This window comes from Theropithecus gelada, chromosome 5, assembly GCF_003255815.1.
Source record: "Theropithecus gelada isolate Dixy chromosome 5, Tgel_1.0, whole genome shotgun sequence".
Classification (NCBI taxonomy): domain Eukaryota; kingdom Metazoa; phylum Chordata; class Mammalia; order Primates; family Cercopithecidae; genus Theropithecus; species Theropithecus gelada.
In genome coordinates, this window is record NC_037672.1 from 162,253,030 (window position 1) to 162,276,599 (window position 23,570).

General features: G+C 39.0%; 2 protein-coding genes and 1 non-coding gene across 8 annotated transcripts in view; 1 reads left to right on the forward strand and 2 right to left on the reverse strand.

The window, feature by feature from the left end:
• KLHL2 (kelch like family member 2) overlaps positions 1-23,570 on the forward strand; it is a 113,790-nt gene that overhangs the window by 67,117 nt on the left and 23,103 nt on the right. For all 4 annotated transcript variants that reach the window (XM_025385559.1, XM_025385561.1, XM_025385562.1 and 1 more), the window contains 3 exons: positions 18,359-18,468; positions 21,495-21,611; positions 23,365-23,514. In XM_025385559.1, the coding sequence (XP_025241344.1) occupies positions 18,359-18,468; positions 21,495-21,611; positions 23,365-23,514 (377 nt within the window). The remainder of the gene's footprint in view (positions 1-18,358; positions 18,469-21,494; positions 21,612-23,364; positions 23,515-23,570) is intronic.
• Positions 1,717-3,940, reverse strand: LOC112624693 (glycerol kinase 3-like). 3 transcript variants are annotated; one of them, XM_025385565.1, is made up of 2 exons: positions 2,005-3,940; positions 1,717-1,917 (listed from the first exon to the last, which is right to left on the reverse strand). In XM_025385565.1, exons 1-2 carry the CDS (start codon positions 3,668-3,670, stop codon positions 1,907-1,909), a joined length of 1,677 nt encoding a protein of 558 aa, XP_025241350.1. In that variant the 5' UTR covers positions 3,671-3,940; the 3' UTR covers positions 1,717-1,906. The 3 variants fall into 3 exon arrangements, with proteins under 3 accessions (XP_025241350.1, XP_025241348.1, XP_025241351.1); XM_025385566.1 differs by having other exon boundaries at positions 1,728-1,917; positions 2,008-3,940; XM_025385563.1 differs by having other exon boundaries at positions 1,717-3,940.
• Positions 17,129-17,314, reverse strand: LOC112625648. Its single transcript, XR_003119728.1, has one exon. It is a non-coding gene; the product is annotated as a U2 spliceosomal RNA (small nuclear RNA).

Here is a 23,570-nt window from a genome sequence, read left to right on the forward strand (position 1 = left end):
GGTTGCACCACTGCACTCTAGCCTGGGCGACAGAGAGACTCTATCTCAACAACAACAACAAAGAAGTCCTCCAGTTACTGATGCGCTTTCATTTTATTTTCCATTCTTTGGCTCTTAACCCTGTTATTAGTTTATATCCCAGGCCCTAGGCAGTAGTAACTACTTTACCCAGGCCTGTTCAGGCACCCCTCACTGTCCTGCTTCTGTCCTTTCCACTAGGCCTATAAAATGATCAAACTTTTTTATATGTGCAACTGTTTTCATGTGTGTCCCCTCTGTCTTTGTCGTAAATGAAACTTTGTGTTTCCCCCAAACCTGTATGTCGTGGGCAGACTTCTTGAAGGAATCGCTACCCACAGCTCACTGGGAACCTAGGTGGAAGGGTACCACTTCCAGACCATTGCTCTCTCACTGCCATCAGCCTCACTTTTTTTGTTTTTTCTTCACTGTTCACTACAAAACAAAGTAATTTTAAGATATTTTAAAAAATTGACATTAAGAAGCTAGATTAGGTAACTTATAATATGTGACATTAAATATTTTGAGAAATTCTTGGTTTCATTGGAAGGCATTTGTAATGATAAACCTTTTTTCAGTTATAATGAGATACTAAGCAGAGATAATTCTTTCATCCCAGATAGCAATTTCTTATTAACAATTGATAACATTTGAACTGAAAGAGATTCTTGGCTTTATTTCTATATTTTTTTCTACTTAGGTATTTAACTCTTTTGACATCCTCTTATCCCCTCAATAGGATCCAAAATATGTCTAAAATTAATTCAAAAGAAAAATAACTATTTGAATTATTGCTTGTGTTTGAAAACAATATTTACCGTAGTAGTCCACATTTTTTTCTTTTTTAAAGCTAAGACAATTAAATAAAAATGTAAGGGATAAGAAATATAGTTGAAGTCACAATAAAGTATATTTTCTTTTATGGACATAAAACAAATTTTAAATGTTGGCTCTTTAAGAAAAAAATTATCCTGGTAAATATTACGCATAACTGTTGCCCAAAAATGTATACAGTTGTTTTCCAACATATTTATATATATAGTGGTTCACTTAAGACCAGGCTTGTTAGAACCTTCTGAATATAATGTGCTCTTAATTTATAAATGGGCTACCCTCAGTGTATAAAATATATAGGCATGTATGTTATACATACAAAGTAAAAAATATATAAAGGAAAGATGGAAGGAAAAAGAAAGTATCCTTTCCTTTAAGATCCAGACAGAAAGTCGTTGTAATTAGTGGGACCATGGAAAATGTCTGAAGGATTTCAGTTTTGGCAAATAATTTCCAGAAAAATATCCAAGCTGTGAGAACACTAAATGTCAATTTTAATAATTTAGTAGAGGTTTCTATTCAAACATTCAGTGAAGGTGTTGCCATCTTCTACTATGAAAAAGAAGACTATGAAAAGAAGACTTTTGGGGTGTCTGTTAAAAGCAAAGAGCTGCTCATTTTTAACAGGTTACTAATAACCTTTTAATCAAGTATATGTCATGCAGAGACTCAAATCCTGATCCAACAGTGTTTGAGTCTGTTTGATGGAAGATTCCAATGGTGAGGATCCGAATTCATCCTACATCTTAGAGGAGCAGGATGTTATGGCAGTGGAGGGGGTCAGCCCCAAAGGTAGCTGGCCCAACCTTAACTGTGGATGTTAAACAACAACAACAACAACAACAACAACAACACCACCAAATGTTTCTATAGCATTCTTTTTGCTGCATTTTCTTTATTTTAAGCCACAGGTCTACTTGGAGGGTCATGCAGCAAGTAGCTAATAAATAAAATCAAAGTCTATGAATAGTGTCATCACATTAAGAGACAGAATTGCTGGGTTCTTTCATTATGTGAAAAGCTCGCATCTTGGGAATCCATGAGTTGGTAGGTTTTACGGAACACCTGAGATGTACCTTGCTCCAATTAACATTATCATGCTACTCACTATAAAGAAACCCAAGGGCAGACTACAGAAGATACTAGGGTCACCACTTTCTGGAGATTGAGTTGTAACCCAACCCATTGACTTCATCACAGCTTTCTTCCATGTAGAATAACGAATTTCACTTTCCTCAGCATTAATCTGAGGTTCAAACCGCTCCATCGTGACGGCAGACAAATCTTCGGGTTCAAGACTCCATACGTTGACTCCTTCTGCAGCCCCTGCCGCCATGGCAGCACCCAGTGCAGTGGTTTCGGGCATCGAGGGCTTCACTACTGGAATACACAGAATGTCTGCTTGTAGCTGCATAAGAATTTTGTTGCTGGTCATTCCTCCATCTACCTGCAAATGACTGAGTGGAATTCCACAGTCTCGATTCATGGCATCCAAAATCTCTCGAGTTTGGAAACAAACAGCTTCTAATGCAGCAAAAGCAATATGGCATTTGTTGGTGAACTGAGTGAGTCCACAGATTATCCCTCTTGCGCTGGGCTCCCAATAAGGTGCATATAACCCCGAAAATGCTGGGACGAAGTAGCATCCATAAGAAGTACCTACTTCTTTAGCAAGTTTTTCAATTTCTTCTGAGGTCTTTATAATTCCAAGATTGTCTCTTAGCCAGCGAACAACAGCACCAGCTATAGCTACAGAACCTTCCAAAGCATAATATACCGGTTTGTCTCTGCCAAGTTTGTAAGCCACTGTGGTGAGAAGGCCATGATCAGAAAATACACACTTATGGCCTGTATTGCATAGTAAGAAACATCCTGTTCCATACGTATTTTTGGCTTCTCCAATCTGGAAGCACATTTGTCCCACCAATGCAGCAGACTGGTCCCCTAAACACCCAGATATTGGCACACCTTCCAAGGCCCCAGCTTTCATTAGGCCATAGATCTCAGAAGAACTCCGGACATTTGGAAGAATTTCCATTGGAATTCCAAAAAAATCACAGAGTTGTTTATCCCATTCCAAAGAATGAATGTTGAAAAGCATAGTCCTACTTGCATTTGTGACATCTGTACAGTGGACACCTCCACTGACGCCTCCTGTCAAGCTCCAAATAAGCCATGAATCAATAGTCCCAAAAAGAGCTCGTTTGTCTTCAACAGCCTTTTGAACTTTTCTCACATTGTCAAGGAGCCAATGAAGTTTCACTGCACTGAAGTAAGTGCTAAGTGGAAGGCCTGTCTTGGACTTGACAAAGTTATTATTTCCTGGAATTCTTTTACTAAGACTCTCGACGGTAGACTGGGTTCTTAGATCAAGCCACACCACAGCATTGTAGAGAGGCTCTCCAGTTATCTTGTCCCAGACTACAGTGGTTTCCCTCTGGTTGCTGACACCGATAGCTTTTATGTTGGAAATATCAATATTGAGCTGTCCAAGTTTCTCACATGTTTTCTCTATACACTCATAGACAGAATGTAGAATTTCCTTAGGGTCCTGTTCCACCCATCCTTCTCTTGGGAACTCTTGTTTTATTTCCACTTGATGATGACTAAGTAGTTCAGCTGTTTTTGAATTGAAAACCAAAAAGCGCGTCGAACTGGTGCCCTGGTCCACCGCCCCCACCAATGGCCCCCAAACTGCCTTCTTGGAGGCTGCCATGAGACCAGCTTCATGTCCGCCGGCGATTGCGGCCGGTTTCCTGGGTGACGGCGGCGCGAGGGGGAGGGGCGGGTGACGAGTCCAAAGAGCGAGGCCGCGCATGTCCGCTGAACCAGCCTCACTTCTTTACTGGCTGGCTGGCGGGGTACTGCGTTCTGTCTGCAGCTCATTTTCTCTCTTCGCTTCCGGGCATACTTCTGGATTTAACACTGAGATTTTCTTTCCCTGTGTATTTTGTTTCTTCTGCCATCAACGCCTTCAGAATCTATATTGTTGGGTCACGTGAGACTCCTTCATAGCTCCTTGTAACCCTCATCTTCCCCCGACAAACCCATTCATCACCTTAGACTACAGTTCCAGGGTCTGTTGGATCTTTCTGGTATTTAGTACTCTGGGGTTTCCACCTTGGTTTGGACTACATGTGTGCCTTCTCATTCTCTTGTATTTCTTCATAAATCTGTGCTCTTTGGCGCTTGTTCTTCCAGCCAACTCTTGGCCGTTCAGCCCAGACCCAGTAGTCAGTCATTTCAAACCTATCCTCTCTATGTGCCTGGCATTGCCCACACTGTTGTGGGTGATAGATAACAGGCTCAATACAATTTAACCCTTGCTTATAATCTAACTTTATAGTCCAGTAACAATAAACTCACACCCTAATTAAGTATATTTGGAATATGCGTTGTTCTCTGTAAAACCAGTTTTTATAATAGTTTCTTCTACAGAAAATTTACTTCAATCATTTGCCCACCTTTCTATAATTTAGGCTAGGAATCACTGCTTGGAATAAACATCGGTTAGAATAAGCTCATGATTTGAATACTGCCCTCTTGAAAGAAATTTGTGTTGAGTGAGTGGTTTTAATACTAGTATTACTAGCCTTAGCCATGGGATATGCATGCCAAAGAATAGATGCTGAGTATTCAAGGGTCTATTGCAATGTTAATTTACTGATACAGAAGATTCTTCCTTTCGAGAACTGTGAAAGCACTTGATACCAGCACTTTTTAGCTGAAGTCATGCCAACTCAAATGATGCTTCTTGAAAGAGTTAATTATTTGTACATTCATGCATTCATTATGGTCCTTTTTATTCCTTAGTAAATGACATACAGTCTCTGCTGTGCCTTGTTGACAGGTTTTTTTTCTGGCTTACTTGAGTTAACTGTTTTCAGGTTTCATTAAAACTGCCTCATGTTAATAGAACTGCTGGAGACATATGATTTTTTTCTCCTAAAGATTAATAGTGTTGAAAGTCAAAGAATCACAGAGTATTAATGTTATAGGAAATCTTAGCAGTTATCTAGTCCAACACTTTCATTTTATTAATTAGGAAAATGAAGACCAGAGATATGTCTATTTTCCCAAAAACACTTTGTCCGTTAGGGATGAGCTGCTTATGGATCTAAGATACTATTGTTATTCATACTTTTGCCCTCACTTCTCAAATGAGACTCTGCATTGAGTATAGAGGAATTATGGAGACCCATCATGGCATTTTAATTTTGTTCAGAAAGGTGCTTGGCATTTAGAAATCAAATACAAAGGGTACTTTGTACCTTGTTACAGGATATAAAACAGAACAAATAAGACTTGGGACTTATATTGTTGATTTTATTACACTTATTTGGGATGAGGGTCCTAACCTGATGCTCTCTCTTTTTTTTTTTTTGAGACAGAGTCTCGCTCCATCACCCAGGCTGGAGTGCAGTGGCAAGATCTTGGCTCACTGCGAGCGCCGCCTCCAGGGTTCTTGCCATTCTCCTGCCTCAAGCCTCCCCAGTAGCTGGGACTACAGGCGCCCACCACCACGCCTGGCTAATTTTTTGTATTTTTAGTAAAGATAGGTTTTCACCGTGTTAGCCAGAATGGTCTCGATCTCCTGACCGCGTTATCCACCCGCCTTGGCCTCCCGAAGTGCTGGGATTACAGGCGTGAGCCACTGCGCCAGGCCCTGATGGTCTCTCTTGACCTGGTATGGCAAATTCTAGGGACTGTCTTTCATTTCATGATTAGCTTATTTTATTTCCTGGAGGGAAACAGAAAAGTTCAATTGCTCTAGAGAGTAATGAGCATATATGTTCATTATGGGAGGAATGAAATGTATATTCCATATACATGTATGGAAGGATGCATATATATACACATTATATGTGTGTAGTTTATGTGTTTAACATGTATAGCATATTGATGGCATAGTCTTTACTACTGGGAATTGTGCCCTATTGCAATTATGGTATTTGTTCAGAGAGAAGAAACCGATGATTAAACGTCAGTATAACTGTGTTGAGCTTTATTCAGTGGCCAGTGGTGAACTACTGAAGGTAAATTACTAATGTCACAAGCTGTGATCCATAACAAGATGTCCAGTGAATATGTGGGTGAAAGGTTTGGAAGCAATAATTGAGGTTGGTAATAGGGTTAGAACTAGGGTAATGAACATAGAGAGGAGGTGGATGAAGCAAGATCATAGATATGGGAACTAACTCTGAGTATAAGTGGAGGAAACGGATTACACTCTGAGATGACCTGCCTTTTAGCATTACAGTGTAGGTAAATTCTTTGTAGGTACATTTTAGTGTATGCATATTTATAGCCAGTGTGCAGTAGCTGCTGATTTTTACTGTACCTTACTGAGATACAGTAGACTGAAAAAGAATTCATTCTCTGAAAAGGAAGAATTTTTCACTTTGGCTGTGTTGTGTTAGGCTTTTATTAACCAAATGAATGCAAAGATGTTAGGCTTTTAGTTGATGGTATATTCAATGGGAACCAGTTATGTAATTGTATCCAGAAAGGTGTAAGGTGATTATCCTATTCTGTTCTGTCCAGTTCATAGCTATGAAATTGAGTTTATTTTTAGGTTCAGTGTTTTGAGAGAGACTGATGCACTAGAGCCCTGAATTTATAGCGAGGGTGATAATGAATACCCCAAATCATGTTGTGCAAGGAGTGGTTGAAGGACATATAGGATTGTACAGACCATTGAAAGATAATTTGGGAAAATATAATGCTCTAAGATTTTGAGGAATTGAATTAATCTTGTTCTGTTTATTGTGGTGGCAGAATTATCAGTGTTATAATATAAAAGTGAAAAAGATTTTAGAGCAACATACAGAAGAGCTTCTAATAGTAAGTGTTTGTATTAGTCGGTTTCTGTGCTGCTGATAAAGACATACCCGAGACTGGGCAATTTACAAAAGAAAGAGGTTTATTGGACTTAACAGTTCCACATGGCTGGGGAGACCTCACAATCATGGTGAAAGGCAAAGAGGAGCAAGTCGTGTCTTACGTGGATGGCAGCAGGCAAAGAGAGCTTGTACAAGGAAGCTCCCATTTTTAAAACCATCAGATCTCATGATACCCATTCACTATCACGAGAAGAGCATGGGAAAGACCCACCCCCAAAATTCAGTCATCTTCCACTGGGTCCCTCCCACAACACATGGGAATTATGGGAGCTGCAAGATGTGATTTGGTGGAGACACAGAACCAAACTATATCACTCCACCTCTGGCCCCTCCCAAATCTCATATCTTCACATTTCAAAACCAATTATGCCTTCCCAACAGTCCCCCAAAGTCTTAACTCATTTCAGCATTAACTCAGAGGTCCACAGTCCAAAGTCTCATCCCAGATAAGTCAAGTCCCTTTCACCTATGAGCCTGTAAAATCAAAGGCAAGTTAGTTACTTCTTAGATACAATGGGGATACAAGCATTGGGTAAATACAGCCATTCCAAATGGGAGAAATTGGCCAAAACAAAGGGGCTACAGGCCCCATGCAGGTCTAACATGCAGTGGGGCAGTCACATCTTAAAGCCCCAAAATGATCTCCTTTGACGCCGTGTCTCACATCCAGGTGGCACTGATGCTAGAGGTAGGTTCCCACGGTCTTGGGCAGCTCCTACCTCCCAGCTGCCTTCAGGGACTGGTGTTGAGTGTCTGCGGCTTTTCCAGGCACATGGTGCAGGCTGTCAGTGAATCTCCCATTCTGGGTTCTGGAGGATGGTGGCCCTCTTCTCACAGCTCCACTAGGCAGTGCCCCAGTAGGGACTCTGTGCGGGGGCTCTGACCCCACATTTCCCTTCTGCACTGCCCTAGCAGAGGTTCTCCATGAGGGACCCTGCCGCTGCAGCAAACTTCTGCCTGGACATACAGGCATTTTCATACATCTGAAATCGAGGTGGAGGTTACCAAACCTCAATTCTTGACTTCTGTGTACTCACAGGCTCAATACCACATGGAAGCTGCCAAGGCTTGAGGCTTGCATCCTTGGAAGCCATGACCTGAACTCTATGTTGGCCTCTTTCAGCCATGGCTGGAGTGGCTGGGACACAGGGCACCAAGTCCTTAGGCTGCACACAGCACAGGGACCCTTCTAGGCCTCTGGAACTGTGATAGAAGGAGCTGCTGCAAAGGCTTCTGACATGCCCTGGAGACATTTTCCCCCATTGTTTTGGTGATTAACAGTTGGCTCCTTGCAAATTTCTGCAGGTGTCTTGACTTTTGCCTCAGAAAATGGGATTTTCTTTTCTGTCATATTGTCAGGCTGCAAATTTTCCAAACTTTTATGCTCTGTTTCCCTTTTGAAACTGAATGCCTTTAACAGCACCTAACTCACCTCTTGAATGCTTTGCTGCTTAGAAATGTCCTCCACCAGATACCCTAAATCATCTCTCTTAAGTTCAAAGTTCCACAGTGTTCTAGGGCAGGGACAAAGTGCCTCCAGTCTTTTTGCTAAAACATAACAAGAGTCACCTTTGCTCCATTTCCCAACAAGTTTCTCATCTCCATATGACACCACCTCGGCCTGGATTTCATTGTCCATATCATTATCAGCATTTTTGTCAAAGCCATTCAACAAATCTATAGGGACTTCTAGACTTTCTCACATTTTTCTGTCATCTTCTTCTGAGCTCTCCTAACTGTTCCAACCTCTGCCTGTTACCCAGTTCCAAAGTCTTCCACATTTCTGGGTATCTTTTCTGCAGCACTCCACTCTACTGGTACCAATTTACTGTACTAGTTCACTTTCACACTGCTGGTAAAGACATATCTGAGACTGGGCAATTTACAAAAGAAAGCGGTTTATTGGACTTAACAGTTCCACATGGCTGGGTAGGCCTCACAATCATGGTTGAAGATAAGGAGAAGCAAGTCCCATCTTACATGGATGGCAGCAGGCAAACAGAGCTTATGCAAGGAAAGTCCCATTTTTAAAACCATCAGATCTTGTGAAACCCATTCACTGTCATGAGAACAACACAAGAAAGACTTGCCCCCGTAATTCAGTCATCTCCCACTGGGTCCCTCCCACAACACATGGGAATTATGGGAGTTACAAGATGAGATTTGGATGGGAACACAGAGCCAAACTTTATCAGTGTTCAAAGATGATACGACTGTCTTGCCATTTGTTGATGTGTGTAAACTATAGCTAGATAACCATTTATTGTGAAACTTTTTAAGGTTACACATACATATTACAGAAGCTGTGTCAGGTGACCTTTCAGATCCCTTATACCACTAAATCTTACTATTTTTATGACATTACTGAGAAAGAATTAACGGTTTATGAAACAATTCACATTAGACGTTAAAAAAAGAGTGGGATGACGAGGGAAAGGGTAGTTATTTAATGAATTTCATATTTGCAAGATGAAAATGTTAGATCTTTTTCATAACAATGTGACTATACTACTTTTTTTGAGATGGAGTTTTGTTCTTGTTCCCTAGGCTAGAGTGCAGTGGTACAATCTCGGCTTACTGCAACGTCCGCCTCCTGGGTTCAAGCAATTCTCCTGCCTCAGCCTCCCAAGTAGCTGGGATTACAGGCTCATGCCACCATCCCTGGCTAATTTTTGTATTTTTAGTAGAGACGGGGTTTCAACATGTTGGCCAGGATGGTATCGAACTCTTGACCTCAGGTGTTCCACTTGCCTCGGCCTCCCAAAGTGCTGGGATTACAGGCCTGAGCTGCCGTGCCTGGCCCAGTGTGGATATACTTGACACTGTTAAACTTTACACTTAAAAATGATTAAGGTGGTAAATTTTATTGTTTTTATCAGATAATAAAAGAGAGGGAGGGAGGCGAGAATGACTGTGACTAAGAGCTCATTCAGCCTTAGAATCAGAGTGTAGCCATTAGGACACAAAGGGAACACGGGAGGTCCAACAGGTGTCTGGAGAAGGGCACTGAGACGGTTTGAAACATAGGTATATCCTCGTCTTGTTTGCTTGAGGGAGAGCCAGCAGTGAAGTGCAGTATCAATTGAAAGGTTCTCAGATTGGGCAAGATGTTTAACAGTAGCCAAAGACAGCTTGGCCAGAGGAAGCACTTGATTTATGTTGAGAGGAATATCAACAGACATAGAGAATCTTTATCAAGTATCAGGCCAAAGAGTGAAGCACAGCATCAGTGGAAAAATGCACAATGATGAAAAGTCAGACCATAGAGCTCAAAACAGGCCAAGGTAAGTGGCCCAAGGTAGTAATTAATGTGAGGGTTTTAGAGGACTGCCTGTATGTGGTACTGGTTTCATGGTGTGTGGGTGGCTCTGTCTTGTTTAAAAGAGCCATGACGATTAGATCATCTTCATATGGAGACTAACAGACCGCTAGAAATTCAAACATTGGGGTTTGGGGGAGAGGTTGGATCTGGGAGCAACAATATTAGGGTAATAAAGATAACTGTGGACAGTAATGTACATGAGATAGTTAAGACAGAACAAGTGGAGAATCAAAAGTAGGCTCAAGGCAGGCAGGACCATAGTAATACCTATTTTAGGGGAGGTAAAGGAGGCAGATTGACTAGTCAGAAAGGTAGAAAAATATATGTAATCCTAACCAGTAGAGAAGGCCATTAAGGTTAAAATCAGCAGAGAGGTCGAAAAGGACAAATATCAAGAAAAAGACTTCCAAAGAACTGTTTCAAGGTAAAATTGAGCCAGAGGCTATGCCATAACATAAAGATGTGAGTGTGCATCAGCACGCAGAGGCTTCAGTATTAAGATGTGCTCTTGAGATGTCTCGTGTGGAGGCTGACAAGGTAGGACAGCGGTCAAACATAGGGATGTTAACCCAGTGATCTTTCTTTTTTAGCAGAGCAGGTATTTGTCCACTGAAGTCAAGACAGTGACACGCATTTACTGTCTGTAGCAACACTTCCTTTCTCACTGGGGAAGGAGAGTAGTTGGATCTAGTTGCTTGTTTTGTTTTTGTTTTTGTTTTTTAATTTTCATCACCAATGTTTTCAAATGGTTATAAACTTTTAAAAATATTTGTGGTAAATAATATATAACCTGAAATTTACCAACTTAGCCATTTTAAGTGTTCCATTCAGTAGTGTTATGTGTAAGTATTTGCTTTGTTGTGAAACAGATCTCTAGGATGTCTTCATTTTGCGAAACTGAAACTCTGTACCTTTTAAACAACTTATCTTTTCCACTTTCCACTAGTCCCTGGCAAGTATGGAAACACTTCCTGTTTCTATAAATTTGATTCCTTTAGATATCTCATATAAGTGGAATCATACAGTATTTTTTAATTTTTGTGACTGACTCACCACACTTAGCATAGTATTCTTGAGCCTCATCCATGTTGCATTGTGACAGGATTTCCTTCCTTCTTAAGGAATTGTATGTATATATAGTGTATGTTTATACCAATTTCACTTATTCGTTCGTTTATCAGTGGATACCTGCTTCTGCCTCTTGCTATTGTGAGTCATGCTTCTGTGAACATGAGTGTACAGATATGTCGTCAAGACTCTGCTTTTCATTCTTTTGGATATATACAACAAAGTGGGATTGTTGGATCATATGGTAGTATGATCCAACTTTTAATTTTTTAAGTTTTTGAGTAACCTCCATGCTTTTTTTTTTTTAGTAACCTCCATGCTTTTTTAAATAATAGTTGCATTATTTTATAATCTTACCAACAGTGCACAAGGTTTCTAGTATCTTCACATCTTTGCCAACAACCATTATTTTCTGGTTTGTTTGTTTGTTTGTTTTGTAGTAGCCACCCTAATGGGTGTGGGGTAATATCTCATTGTGGTTTTGAGTTGTATTTTCTCTGATGATTAGTGATATTGAACATCTGTCATCTTTTCATATGCTTATTGGCAATTTGTATATCATCTTTGGAGAAACCTTTATTCTAGTCCTTTACTCATTTTTAAATTGGGTTATTTGATTTTTGTTGTTGAGTTGTAGGAGATATTTTTATATTCTGGATATTAATTCTTTGTCAGATACATGACTTACAAATATTTCCTTCTCTTCTATAGGTTGCCTTTTTACTTTATTGTGTCCTTTGATTCACTGAACTTTTAAGTTTGATGTAGTCCCATTCATCTTTGTTGCCTGAGCTTTTGGTGTCATTTCCAAGAAATCATTGACAAATCCAGTGTCACAAAGCTTTCCCCCTGTGTTTACTTCTAGGAATTTTATAGTTTCGAGTCTTACATTTAGATCCTTAGTCCATTTTGAATTAATTTTTGTGTATGGTGTATATGATCCACCTTCACTCTTTTCCATGTGGATGTCTAGTTTTCTCAGCACAATTTGTTGAGGAGATTGTTCTTTTCCCATTGAGTGGTCTTGGCACTCTTGTCAAAGATCATTTTACCATATACATGAGGATTTAAAAGTGTTTGAAAGGTATACCTTGAAAGAGTCATCCTTTTACCCTTTTTCCTCATTTCTCTTCCCCCTAAAGATAATCACTATTATTAGTTTCTCGGTTTTGTTTTGTGTTCTTGCATGGAGAGAATAAGTAATCCTTTCACATGGTTCATAGAACAAACAATCTAGCCACTGAAAAAATGTGTTCCCACATCTGTCCTGCTTCCTTTCTAAGCTGACAGTATTTCCTAAAGCTTTTTTCATATTATGGGCTTCCTTGTTCATTTTTACAGATGCAGAATATTCCACTGTATGGATATACTATGTTTTAAACTAGTGTCTACCTGATGAACTCTCTTTTGTAATTGTTAAAAACCATGCTACAGTGAATAACTCAGAGTGTGTCATATCATGAGTGATCAAGTATATTGTAGGATGAGATTTCAAAATGGCTCTCTGTAGAGATTGTGCTGATTTATACTCCCACCAGCAGTGTGAAATAGCATACTGTTTCATAATAGGGTTGTTGCTTTTTTTTTTTTTTTTAACTTTGATCTTTGTGGTTTTGTGGCTTGAGGCCAGGGAAGGAATGTTCATGTTATATCATTTTTATTAGTGCTAGTGGTAGTATAAGAGCATTTACTGTCATGAACTAAGCACCAGAGAGACTGATAGTGATTTATTTGCATCAAGAACATATAAAATAACGTGAGCTGCACTAGCCTTCTTGCCTTTCTTCCTATAGAATTTTCCATGCATATCTTAGAGTGATTTTGCCAGTCATCTAGTGCTTCCTGACTGTGTGAAGTGTGTTACAAGCAACAATCTCATTAAATTGCCTATCAGTTAATGCTGTAGAACAAACACTTGAAGAAATATACAGTTAATATAAATAGAAGAAAGGTAGGCCCTAAAGTAAACTAATTTACTCCAGATGTTGCCAAATAGTGCCCTCTATATTTTAGTAATGCTCCAGGTATATTAATCACATCCTTTCCAAAGAAAGCTCAATATAAGAACATAAACATTAGATACCAATACTTAAAAATTTTTCTAAGGAGGAGGGATTGTTCCAATAGAAAATAAAAGTATTTGAGAATTGGAAGTATTTAAAAACATGTATATGTTCACAATGAAAGTTACTTTTAATTTGAATAGTTCTTCACTTTTCCTTTAGGATAATGGTTTTTTGTTTTGTTTTTTTTTGTAAGTGGTGAAGGGGTGGTGTTTGAGTGACAGCTATATTATGGTTTTGTCAATAAAATTATAATAGTTGACTATTTTCCTTGCCCTCTTAACCTTCTTTGCTACACTAAGAAAGAATACACGATGAATTTAGATCCCAGACTTGGTTTTGGATAGAGTTTACTAATGCCCTTCTACATTTATGTAATTGCTGACTTTTAAAAAATCACCACCAACTTGGCTTTTTAGCAAGTCCATTTTTTTCTGATTAGTGAAGCAGAGACTAAGACAACACGTAGTCACAGTATCGAAAGGTTATGTTCTCTCAGTTATGTTTGTTACCACTGGAGAGTTCTTTCCCCTCATGAAAAGCATAAGGAGGCCAGCAATCTCTTGCTTCGATTCAGATTTAAAATATGCAGAAGAAGCTTAACCCAAAATCACTGTAGACATACATTTGAAGGTGAAAATATTTTTATAACGGATAGAAAGAGGTTTATGTTAGCTTCTCTTTTTGTTTAGTGGCTGCTATGTTTTCTGTTTGAATTTCCAAGTTGGTATACATAAATGTTTCTAAATTTATATACTGTTTGCCAGCTTTTCATTAAAATGAATTTATTTCTCATTATTTTAGAACTGTTTTGTTTTTTGTTTTTTGTTTTTTGTTTTTTTTGAGACAGAGTCTCACTCTGTCGCTCAGGCAGGGGTATAGTGGCACGATCGTGGCTCACTGCAGCCTTGACCTCCTGGGCACAGGTGATTCTCCTACCTTAGTCTCCCAAGTAACAGGGACTACAGACATGCATCACCATGCCCAGCTAATTTTTTGTAGAGATGGTGTTTTATTATGTTGTCCAGACTGGTCTTGAATCCCTGGACTCAAGTGACCCACCCTCCTCAGCCTCCCGAGATTCCGGGGTTACAGGCGTGAGCCACTGCACCCGGCCTACTTTGGAACTCTTAATATAAAGAACCTTGTTTTTTCTTTGTTTGTTTGTTTAAATATGTTCAGTCTTTAAAAAACAAACTCAACTATTGAAAAAGTTTTCCCTTTTTTCTTAGTGTATAAAGAAAACTTTCCTAGCATATAATTTTTTTTTATATAAACTTCTGGTAAAGCCAGGAATTAGTGGGATTATATTTTAGATATAGAAGGTACTTTTGCAATTAGTCATGATGGCTTTTTAAAATCTGTAATCTGGCTGGGTGCGATGGCTTATGCCAGTAATCCCAGCACTTTGGAAGGCTGAGCCTGGAGGTTCACCTGAGTCAGGAGTTCGAGACCAGCCTAGCCAAGATGGTGAAACCCTGTCTCTACTAAAAACACAAAAATTAGCTGGGTGAGGTGGCATGCACCTGTAATCCCAGCTACTCAGAAGGCTGAGTCAGGAAAATTGCTTGAACTCAGGGGGTGGAGTTTGTTTGATTTTGGAAGAAACTGCTAAACTGATTTCCTACCAGCAGTGAATGAAAGTTCCTGTCAATCCACGTCCTTGTCAGCATTGGTGTTGTCAGTGTTTTGGATTTTAGCTAGATTTAATAGATATGTAAATGGTATCTCATTGATGTTTTAGTATGCATTTCTCTAATGACATGTAATATTGAGCATCTTTCCATATGCTTATTTGCCATCTGTATATGTCTTCTTTGGTGAAGTGTCCATTTAGATCTTTTTGCCCATTGTTTAGTTGAGTTGTTTATTTTCTTATTGTTGAGCTTTAAGTGCTCTTTTTATATTTTAGGTAACAGTCCTTTATCAGTTACGTGTTTTGCAAAGATTTCCCCCCAGTCTGTGACTTGTCTTTTAATTTCTTAAGAGCATCCTTTGCAGAGCAGAAGTTGTTAATTTTAATGAAGTCTAACTTAACCATTTTTTTTTTCATGGGTAATACTTTTGATGTTGTATCTAAAAAGTCGTTGCCATACCCAAGATTCGTTAAATTTTCTCCTATGTTATCTTCTAGAAGCTAAGTTTTGTGTTTTACATTTAAGTCGCTGATCCATTTTGAGTTAATTTTTGTGAGAGGTGGAGTCTGTGTCTAGATTTACTGTTTTGCATGTTCAGTTGTTGCAACATCATTTGTTGAAAAGACTGTTCTTTCTCTATTGAATTGCCTTTGCTTCTTTGTCACAGATCAGTTGACTGTGTTTTTGTGGGGTCTGTTTCTGGGCTCTCTATTCTGTTGCTTCGATCTATAGTCATCCCTTGGTATCTACATCCATGGGGTGTTGGTTCTAGGACCCCCAACAGATACCAAAATCCATGGGTTCTCCAGTCCCTTATATAAAATGGGGTAGTATTTGCATACAACCTATGCACATCCTCCTGTATACTTTATTTTTAATTTTTATTTTTTTTAAAGAGACAAGTCATCACCCAGTTGCCTAGGCTGGAGAGCAACGGTGTGATCCTAGCTCACTGCAGCCTCAAACTCCTCCTGCCTCAGCCTCCCACGTAGCTGGGACTACAGATGTGCACTACTGTGCCTGGCTAATTTTTAAATTTTTTGTAGAGACAGGGTCTTGAACTCTTGGTTTCAAACAATTCTCCTGCCTCAGCCTCTCAATATGCTGGGATTACAGGTGTGAACCACTGTACTCGGCTTCCCATGTACTTTAAATAATCTCTAGATTATTTATAATACCTAATATAGTGTATGTGCTATGTAAATAGTTGTTTTTTTATTATATTGTTATTTTTTTCCTCAATATTTTTGATTTGAGATTGATTGAACCACCAGTTGGTTGAATCTGCAGATGTAGAACTTGTGCATATGGACATCCAACTGTATTTGTCATTTTCATCTTCAATTTCCTATTTATTTCAGGACAGTACCTTGCTTGGTCAAATCTGAGTTTCAGACAATTGTGTGTCAAAAAATTTTTGAGTTTCAAAAAATTTTGTAAATACAAGCATTTTAGAGCTGCTTATTATTTTTATAGTTATCTTGGGGTGAACTTTTTTTTTTTTTGGAGACAGAATCTTACTCTGTTGCCCAGGCTTGGGTGCAGTGGCATGATCTCAGCTTACTGCAACCTCCTCCTCCCAGGTTCAAGCAATCCTCCCTCTTCAGCCTGCCAAGTAGCTGGGAGTACAGATGTGTGCCACCATGCTGGGCTACTTTTTGTATTTTTCGTAGAGACAGGGTTTCACCATATTGTCCAGGCTGGTCTCGGACTCTGGACCTCAGGTGATCTGCCCACCTTGGCCTCCCAAAGTGCTGAGATTACAGGTTTGAGCCAGCATGCCCTGCCAACCTTTTGTAAATTGAATAGTTTTTCATGAGATTTATGAAAATGCAGATTTTATTTTTCAAATATCATTGAAGAGAAAGCCAACTGTTCCTTTTTATGGTATGTTGAAATACATATCTGAAATGAGTCTTTTATTTCACCTTATAAAACAGTTTTATAAACCCTATTTATAAGGATTTTATAAGGTGAAATAAATATGGTTAATTGTGACGACCTAGAAATTAACCTAGATTTTCTAGCAAGATTTTACTTTAGAATTTAGAATATTAACAAGAGCTAAATTATTGAATCCTTACTCTGTACAGACACAGTTCTAAGTGCTTTATAAGCCACTAGCTTATTTAATCCTCACAGCAATCTTCTTATTATTTTTATTATCCTCATTTTACAGATGAGGAAACCAAGGCTTAGGGAAATTACATACCTGCCAAGGTTGTACAAGCTAGCATGTGGCAGAGCTGGGATTCAACCCTGGTATGTCTGACTCTGCAGCCCAAACCACCACATTCCCTTGTGAGGTGGATTCGCAAGAAAGGTTATTTTATAAAAGATTCGTTCTTTGTAAGTTTTTCACTCATTACACTTACAGTCTTTTCCCCCCTTGGATGGAGGACGTATCGGATGTTAAACTGATAAGAGCAGATACTACACTTGATCTTAGCCAAAAGGCCAAGAAGCGATCTTTTTTCCCCTTGGAAAGAGTGGCCATATTTGTGAAATCAAGGGAAAATTTTTTTTTAAGTATTTAAGAATTACTAATTTTACAAGTTTCTAGAAATGGGTTGAAGCATAAAATCCTGGAATTTGATCCTGAAGTAAACTGTTTATTTAGAATTCAGAGCTATCTATATCATAAACCAATTCTGTCTCTCTCTTTTTTTTTTTTTTTGGAGACAGAGTCTTGCTCTGTTGCCCAGGCTAGAGTGCAGTGGCGTGATCTCAGCTCACTGCAAGCTCTGCCTTCTAGATGCATGCCACTCTCCTGCCTCAGCCTCCCAAGTAACTGGGACTACAGGCGCCCACCACCACGCCTGGCTAATTTTTTTTTTTTTTTTTGTATTTTTAGTAGAGACGAGGTTTCACTGTGTTAGCCAGGATGGTCTCAATCTCCTGACCTCGTGATCTGCCCACCTCTACCTCCCAAAGTGCTGGGATTACAGGCGTGACCACCGCGCCCGGCCCAGTTCTGTCTCTTTTTAAGAAAATGTTGGTCATATATTCAGATTGACCAGCATTTGAGATTTCTTTAGTTTCCAAATAAAGCAAGGCTTTTTTCCTTACTCTGTAAGGAAAAACCCTCTAATGTTTCACATGATGTGACATGTGGGATATGACAATATAACATCATGTTCTTTATCTGATTTATATAATCAAAAGGTTTTACAAATTTAAGTACTGATAGTGTCATACCATATAAGGAATAGATTTTTTAAGCCTAAAATACCACCATGTAAAGCAAGAGTGATTCAGCTAAGTGCCTGTATATTAAGGCAGCTTCCCTACTTGCACTGCTAATGTGCTGTTGTATAAACAAATCACTGAAGGTACATCCCCAGGTATCTATAAGTTTCTTTGGGTTTATCTTGTTAGTTCTTGCCTGGAGGCGTGCAACTGGTTTTCTCATTCTTAAGTTAGATTAAATTAAGAAAAACCTTTTTTAAGCATTTTGAAACTATGATAATGGAATGTTGATATTAATGGATTTTCTTTTTAATTCCCAAACAGAGCAACATTTTACAGATGTCGTACTTAGTGAAGAATTTCTCAATCTTGGCATTGAACAAGTGTGCAGCTTAATCTCAAGCGACAAACTTACCATTTCTTCAGAAGAAAAGGTAAGGATATTTTTCTTTTCCCAGTGTACAATGATGTTTCCCTTTATTTATTTATTTTTTTAATTGCACATTTTTGTGTAGCTTTGTGATCCTGTATGTGTAGTGACAGCCAGTGATGTTTCATCTGAAAGTTAAGAAACTCAGCTAATTACTTCAGGAAAAGATTCCAGGAGAAAAAAAAGAACCTCAGGACTTGTTGATTGTCTATGTAAATTACTCTGTGTCTTCACTTCGTGGGAGATTCCCTAAATTTTTAGCCATTACAATTTTGTACTTGACCTCCACAGCAAGAGCTTGCACACATTAAACTATCTGAAACAAATGCTTTTTTGGAAAGCAGTTTCTTCCTACAACTCGATGCCTATAGGAATTATGATGTGACCATAATGTTTGTCACTAAAGTAGTTTCACTGTCTTCTGAGTTGAAAGAGGTTACCTAGGATGGTGAAGTTTTGGTAGTTCTAGACTGAACATTCTTGATTGTCACCTTCCTTTAGATTGGTTCTCTGTGACATAATACCTCACCCCTGCCAGTCCGTTCAGCCTCCCTGCCTCCCTGCCTCCCTCCCTCTCTCCCTCCCTCCCTGTCTCCCTCTCTCCCTCTCTCTGTGCAGCTACTGCTTCTGGTTGTAGTGTTTTGTCTCTCCACATTTTAGATTACCTTTGTCATCCACCTGCACTTTTCATATAGTTGGAGAGAGAAGCTCCTTTTAGTGGGCTGGTTTTCTTTGGTTGGGTTTTGTAGCACATGGGAATCAGAGCACAAAAGCTGTACTTAGAGGAAATGAAACTTGAGTTTCTCCTTTGTGTGCTTTGCATTTCAAGTTGTGTAAATTCTGATTCTCTTTCTCAAGGATATTCATTTCACCTGGAGGTAAAAGACACATTTACTTTAATATTTACAGTATTAAAAAATGTGAAAGCATTTTTGACATATATAGTCTTAGCATCCTAGAATTACAGAGGAAGATGACATTACTTTCACACTTAATAGACATGTATTGAGTGCCTACCATGTACCAGACACTGCCATGGGCTCCTAGAGAAGAGAACATTAGCAAAATAGAATTTGTTACTCATAGACTAGTGGGACAACCAGTAGAGTAAATAATTGATTACAGAATGCTGTAAAGGGTGCCTTAGAAGAATTTAACCTTTCCAGGAATGGGATAGGGATGGGGATGGTAGTTCAGCTTGGTTCAGATGTATATTTCAAGTCTTTTAAAAATGAGTCTGAGTTTGCCAGAGAAATAGGGATGGGTGGGAATGCAGAGGGCATTCCAGGTAAAAGAAGCAGAATATACAAATATAAAGAGGTGTGAAAGAATAATTGTATTCAATGTATTCAGTATAATGGGAGTTTAGAATGTGATACATTGGTGGAAGATAAAATGGGAAGATGATATAATAAAATATCTTCTCAGCTATGTTAAAGAAAATTAACTATATTGTAGTGATTAGCCTTAAAGGGGTTTTAAGCAAGAGGAGAAAACCGTGCTAAAACCTGCATTATAGAAATATCATGAGGGCTGTTCTGGTTTTCTGCTGCTACTCAAGTCATTGCCAAATGTAAAAGCATAAACAACAGCCATTTTATTATGCTAACAATTCTATGGTCAGAATTCATGCAGAACAGTAGGGACAGCTTGTCTCTGCTCCAGTGTCTGAGGCCTCAGCTAAGGTGACCCAGATGCCTGGAGATATCTGGCATGGTTCTACTGGAGCCATACATCTGGAGCTTCAGTTCTGCACATGGCATCTTATGGGTCTATGATGTCCAAGGTGGCTCCTCCACTCGCTTCTGTCTGGCTCTGGGGCTCAGGGTTGATTGGTTTCTCTCTAGGTCTCCCTTCTCTCCCCTCCTTTCTTCTCTGTAACTTGCATGGGTTTCTCATGGGGTGGTGGTTTCAATAGCCAGACTTCTTATATGACATTTGGCTTCCTTCAGATGAGCATTTCAAGAGAGCAGAGTAGAAGTAATGAGGCTCCTTAAGACCTACCTTCAGAAATCACACACTGTCACTTCCTCTACACTCTACTGGTTACACAGGGCCAGCTTAGATTCAGTGTGGAAGGTTACTATATAAGGGTATGGATCTGGGAGATGTGGTTTATTAGGAGGCTATCTTTGGAGACGAGCTGTCATGGTGGTGGTGGGCAGTATGGACCAAAAATGAGGTGAGGGCCAGATGAGAGGGTGTTGAAGTCATACCAGTGAGCAGTAGGTTCTGATGTGGGATGATAGAAGCAGGGGGGAGAGAAGACAGAACTGAGAAATATTAGATAGAATTGCCAGGAGGCCGACTATCTTGTTCACTTAATCTCTGGCACCTGGCACGTAGAGACACTCGATAAATACTTGTTGACAGAATGAATTAAAGAGGGGTGTTATTTTAATGTGCATTATTTTTAGTTTCTTGCTTTATTCCTGGATCAAAATAACCTATTTTTGGTCTCAGTTATCCATTTGCATTTTGTCAAACATTTCCTGCAAACCTTTAAAGATTATTAAGTGATATATTCATCAGTTGAGAAGGAAATTATGTAGACAGTGTCTTCATATTAGCTTATTGGCTTTCTCACAATTATGTATTATAAATAATAATGCCCTTATTTTTTAATTTGTAGAAAAAATTTTCAAAATACTACATTTTAGTATATTATGCTATTTCAGAGCTGAGTTGATCTATTATACAAACCTTCAATTTATGTGTATGGTCTAATATTTGTTTGTAAACCTGAAGGAAAAGCCAAACATGAATTGTTTCTAAGGGTACATGATTTTCATTCCAGAATATCACTTTGCTTTATTATTTTGGGTAAATAAAAAAAAAAAAGAACAGAAAAGAAATGGGGTGAATGGCTTTGTAAGTACGTTGCAAGTCAGGATTTTGAAAACATTTGAGCTGTGAATTAAACTGGATGTCTTAGCAAGAGTTATATATAAAATGTAGTCTCATATTTTATCCAGCTGTCTTGGTACACAACTCATTTCTTGTTTTTTCTTCTCCTATATTTTCTGCAAGGTATTTGAAGCAGTAATAGCATGGGTGAACCATGACAAGGATGTGAGGCAAGAGTTTATGGCCCGACTGATGGAACATGTACGGTTACCTTTGCTTCCTCGGGAATATTTAGTTCAGGTAAATGCATATGCAAAACATACGAATCCACACAGCACCATGTCACTGGACTGACAGTATGTAGATCCCTGTCAAGCAGTGATAAGAGCTGTAGAATGCAGTTGTGTGGAGTATAGGACAGAAGACAGTAAAGGACCCTGCAGGCTGGAGTGCAGTGGCATCATCTCAGCTCACCTCAACCTCCACCTCCCGGTGATTCTTGTACCTCTGCTACTGAGTAGCTGGGACTACAGGTGCATGCTACAACCCCAGCTAATTTTTGTATTTTTAGTAGAGATGGGGTTTTGCCCTGTTGGCCATGCTGGTCTCGAACTCCTGACCTCAAGTGATCTACCCGCCTCAGCCTCCCAAAGTACTGGGATTACAGGCGTTGTGAGCCACCGTGCCCAGCCGCCATTCCCCATTCTTAGCAATTTGCTTTTGCCGCTATTTTTGATTTGGGTAAGCAAGTACTAGCACTTATCAAGGTAGTATTTGTGGTCATTTAAATACATGTAAATAAATGTCCCTGTGGCTGTCACTGCTTTGCATCTTCTTTACTGTTTTTTTCTTTTGATAGTCTCTTCTGATTCCCCTGCAGACCTGGAATTTTGAGGTCTGACCCAAATACTGTTTAATTTTACTTTGTAATTTAATAGTGGCATGCATTTGATTTCTGTCTTTATTTCTAAACTGAGGGAAAACATTATTTGAAATAAATATGAATAAATGATTCTTTAGTGGTCTCCAAATAATTTTAAATTTGTTTTTTTTTTTTTTGTTAGAATCCCACTAGGAACATTTCAGCATTATTTTAATAATTGAAACTATTGAAAGAATCATTTATTAAGAAATTAGATTTGAACATTTTAGGCTTTCTTGAAACTTCATTACTTTTTTGATCCATGTAATCATGGGTCTTCTGGTATTAAGAAAATGATCCAAAAGGCCGGGCACGGTCAGTGGCTCACGCCTGTAATCCCAGCATTTTGGGAGGCTGAGGCAGGCAGATCGCATGAGTCCAGGTGTTCGAGACCAGCCTGGCTAATGTGGCGAAACCCCATCTTTACTAAAAATACAAAAAACTAGCCAGACGTGGTGGCAGGTGCCCATAGTCCCAGCTACTCAAGAAGGTAAGAGAGGAGAATTGCTTGAACCTGGCAGGTGGAGTTTGCCGGGATTGCGCCACTGAACTCCAGCCTGGGCGACAGAGTGAGACTCTGACTCCAACAAGAAAAAGAAAAGAAAACAAACCCCAAAGCCTGTCCTGCATTTGAGGTCAGGCTAGGCAGCACAAGATTTATAGGTACATTGCTTTAAGGTATTTCTAATCTCTTTTTGGGATATTTTACTTGCCACTTATGTTTGAAAAAGGTATCATTAACTTATTAGTATTGTCTTCTCCTGAAGGATGCATTTATCTGAATTTTGTTTCTTGTTTTGCTTACTTTTTGGCTTAAAGGTTAAAGATTAACAGGTGGATATAATATCTAAAGAGTTTGTCATATTCCATAGCTAACACTGAAGTTTATCATTTTTCATTGCAGTTCTTTTTATTACGTATGTATGTTTTTCTCTGCAGGCCAGATACTTGAGCATTTTTTGGTTTTATTTATTTTTCTCTTAGTTGTATTTATAAACTTTCCTCATTTACTTTTAGACTAAACTAAAGGATATAGTTACTGCTTTTTTCCCCTCCTTTACTCTTTTTCTTTGGCAATTTAATTATGAAATAGCCCTACCCTCAGGGGGTGTGTCTGATTTCTTGTTACAGAGGGTTGAAGAGGAAGCATTGGTCAAGAATAGCAGTGCTTGCAAAGATTACCTCATTGAAGCAATGAAGTATCATTTGCTGCCAACAGAGCAGCGTATATTAATGAAGAGTGTCCGGACCCGGCTGAGGACACCCATGAACCTTCCCAAAGTAGGATCTGTTGCTCATGCTTGTTATTCATGCGAAAGGCTTATAGTGAAGCTGTT